A 3,620-nucleotide genomic window follows, 5' to 3' on the forward strand; every position below is an offset into this window, starting at 1 on the left:
TGTAAAAGAAATCCCACACATAACAGGAAACCCCCCCCCCCCCCAAAAAAAAAAAAAAAAAAACAGATCTGTTCGGTGTGGTATTTCGGATATTATTTTCACAGCTTCTGCAGTCTGGAGGATCATGTCGTATTTTATCCGAATTTTACGTGATTGAGGTGAAACGTGTCTTAATTCTGGACCAGAAAAGACTAGACGCTGTAAATCAGGACGTAAACAATGACTGAAAATTATGGTTATGAATTTATAAATCGCAGTGTCTGGCTCTGACTACACATCCAAGCAAAGTTTCCTACATAAATTACAGTAAATGCTCCACAAAAAGCCATCGCTATCAATTAATCTTTCTTTTTATGATCATGTGACAACAATACTATCGGCTCTCATTGCTGAATAAACTTCCCAAATCCAAAACGGCTCAATCCACTATTACTTCCGTAAACAAAGCGCTGCTGTGTGACGTCAACGTTCTTCTTCTGCGCATGCGGGTTGCTTTAGGGCCGTTAGCCATTTATACAGAAATCTTGTTGTTGTAGCGTTTAATTAGTAGCATGTAGGGAATTATCAGCATGATGACTTGCTGTGTGAACGTAGCGTAAAGTCCTGATTCAGGATTAACATTTGACGACTTCCTTCCGTTTTCTTCAGCTTCCCCGACCATTCCGCCGTCGATTTCCGTTTGTTGGAGCAGCGAAGGCGTCGGCGTGTTCTCCATCCTGCTGAAGGGAGGTCACCCCAAGGCCAAGCTACTCTGGTCAGCGGGGGGACCGACTTTCTCTCCGTTAGTGTCCAGTGAGACAGAGGAGATCGGAGATGACGGACAGAGAGAACTGAAAAGTGTCTGCGCCCTGGAGAAGTCCGCAAACCTGCCGAGAACACCGGACAAACCGGAGAGACGCAAGAATGGCCACGCAATAAGTAAATATATCATATCAACAGCCTAATACAATAACCTGTTCATGTATTTATTTATTTTTGCCAAAATCACTTTTGGCACACAAAAAAAGACAGGCTAATATTTTAGGATTTGATGATTTTTTTTATACCCATAAAAAACTTTTTATGAGTATCTTTAATAAGCTGTACTTATTACTTATTTTTATTTGAGTATTTTTATTGTGAAGTATCGCTGCTCTTTCTTCAGTGAAATTTCTGGGTAATCGACCCACTGTGAGTAACTTCACTGAATGAAAAACAAGTTTGTTTCAACCAAAAATTCACCAGACATAAACCTGCAGTTTTCATAAGTTTTATAACTTGTGAAACTTTAATTGTGTTGTTAATATGACTAATTTTCATTTTGTTAGTTCATTTAGATCCCCATTCCTCAATGACAAACAATGGCTACTCTTCTTGGGGTCCACGTCATAAACAAAACGTTTACTGCAAAAACAGTAAATGCACAATCATACCACTTTATATAGTAAAGTAATTAAGCTATATTAGAAATATAGTATACTTTCATAAATGTACAATTATAACCCAATGTAATAAAAACATTAAGCAGGGCTCTTTTCTTTTTGACCTTTAAAATATCAAAATTTTCACACAATTTTATATTGTGGTCCATCTGGTTATGTAATTTTTAAATATTAAATAATTGATGTCTTGATCAGTTCAGTAATTGAGTCACCTTTTCTGGAATGTAATTCGTCTTTCAGAAACAAAAGCGGCTGTCACAGACCCCGACACTGAAGGCATAGAATACATAGATGAGAAGGTGGACAGAGAGAAGGACAGGGATAAGGAGACGATATCCGAGTCGGAGGAGGACGAAGAGGACAGCGATAAGGAAGCCGCCGACGCGCTTCACATCAACAAAGTCAACCTGAGGACGGGTCTGAGAGACGGCGAGAGGGAACGTCTGAGAGTGTGTGTGGAGATCACACACCCGGCACTCAAGATTCCTGTTTACCGGACGTGGACAGGTGAGACCCTCAGTAGCACACCTTTCATTTAAAGGGGCAGTGCTACGTAAAATTTACTTTATTGAGCTTTGCATCTTATTATGTTATTCTGTCATCAAAACCATTCCTGGAGTGTTGCCTTGATTCTTTCATGCATGTTTGAGAAATCCTTTAGTCTCCATGGCAACCATTCAGCTGTTCAAAACGCCTGGGTGAACTTGGCTCTGCCTTTGAGGCACAGCCCCTCCCCCACTCAGCTCCTTCAGACTAGCNAGCAGCAATTAGCAAACACCTGGTGGAACTGCTCATCTGCTGTGGTACTTCCCAGTGAAACGCTGGTAAAAACCTTTAAAGGGTTTATAGAGGAACCATGTTGGGATGACTTCCTGAAGGCGGAGCTTCAGAAAGAACAGGAGTTTTTAAAGAGACAGAGACCCAATTATTGACTGAAAACAAGCTCCTATATCTTGCTGAAAAGTGACTTTTGGATTAGTTTTGTCTTATTTCAAGTTTACTAAGTTATTTTCACTAGAAACTACACCAAAAGTAGTTGGATTAAGATTTAGTGTTTTTGCAGTGCAGTGATAAAACATTAGAATGAAGCATGAGGGGGAAGCAGAGCCTCTTATTTATCTCTTCCAAATGTAAGAATTTATTAAAACTATTTCAACTTCCAACTAAAATATTTTATTCAACAAACTTTAAATATCAACCATAATAACGTGAAACTTTTCTACTAACAGACAAACATTTCTCAGATGAAGAAATATTTACCAGTTAAGAAAGAAACTCCCACACTCAATAGGAAGTTTGCTCATCTGTGTTTTTCTCTTTCAGAGCCCAATGAGGAAATTTCATCCTCTGCATGAAGAAGATTCACATCTCTGCTTCCTTATTTCACATCCCTTGTAATGTATCTGATGTGATGTATTTATCTCTGAAGCTTAACAAAAATTACAGCATTCAGCTGCATCTCACATGTTTCCGCTGTTAGATGAGGGTCTATTTATATCTCTAGTCTTTTGTCTTTTACTTTCTTCTAAACTTTGTATGTTTTTCCCACAAAAGTTCCTATTTTTGTATGAATAAGCTGACAATAAAATAAAAACTAAATCATGTTGACCTGGATGTGTTTTGTTGTTTCTGCAGCTCTGGTGTTTAAAGTTATGTGAAAAAGATGTAGCCGTTACGGTTACCTGCCAAGATTAGTTCTTGTTTCAAAATATACTTCTGTTTTTTGTTTTTTTTATGCTCTGACCACAGGAGCAGCTCATTACTCATCTCTGCATAGGTGCTGCAGAGACGTGGCGTCCTTATTTACAAATTTATGTCACATTGATCACTTTTTGCACTGTTTTATTAAATGCCACTCAGTGTTGCAGGACTGTGTTTATAAATTCTGTATGACAACATTTTGGTGTAAGTTGTACTTTCGGAAGCCATGAAGCAATACTTCATGAGGCAGTGGACTTGAAACAGGAAGTGGTTTCTGGTATTAAGGCACGTTGAAGTTTTAACCAGAATCTGCTCCGTTTGCCAAGTTTGGGTCGCAAACGAGGAATTTCTTTTCTCTCACACTGAAGACGTTTTAAACCTGCAAAAACTGCTTTTACAGATCAATCGTGATTAACTAAATGTGACTTTTTTGACAAGAAGAACCCTTTAACGTAAAATGAAAACTAATGACAGTTAAATAAAGACGTGTAGCGTAAA

At 38.4% G+C, this 3,620-nt stretch overlaps 1 protein-coding gene across 3 annotated transcripts in view; it reads left to right on the plus strand.

Annotated features, from left to right (window-relative positions):
- The window catches only part of LOC106934952 (uncharacterized), a 21,124-nt gene extending 18,094 nt beyond the window's left edge, over positions 1 to 3,030 (plus strand). For 2 of the 3 annotated variants that reach the window (XM_015015135.1, XM_015015137.1), the window contains exons 11-13: positions 649 to 918; positions 1,662 to 1,928; positions 2,745 to 3,030. In XM_015015135.1, the coding sequence (XP_014870621.1) occupies positions 649 to 918; positions 1,662 to 1,928; positions 2,745 to 2,776 (569 nt within the window). In that variant the 3' untranslated portion in view covers positions 2,777 to 3,030. The remainder of the gene's footprint in view (positions 1 to 648; positions 919 to 1,661; positions 1,929 to 2,744) is intronic. The other variant, XM_015015136.1, reaches the window with a different exon arrangement.
- Positions 3,031 to 3,620: the final 590 nt, after the last annotated feature.

This window comes from Poecilia latipinna, unplaced genomic scaffold (assembly GCF_001443285.1).
Source record: "Poecilia latipinna isolate Pla-1442-1.1 unplaced genomic scaffold, P_latipinna-1.0 Scaffold1885, whole genome shotgun sequence".
NCBI classification, from domain to species: domain Eukaryota; kingdom Metazoa; phylum Chordata; class Actinopteri; order Cyprinodontiformes; family Poeciliidae; genus Poecilia; species Poecilia latipinna.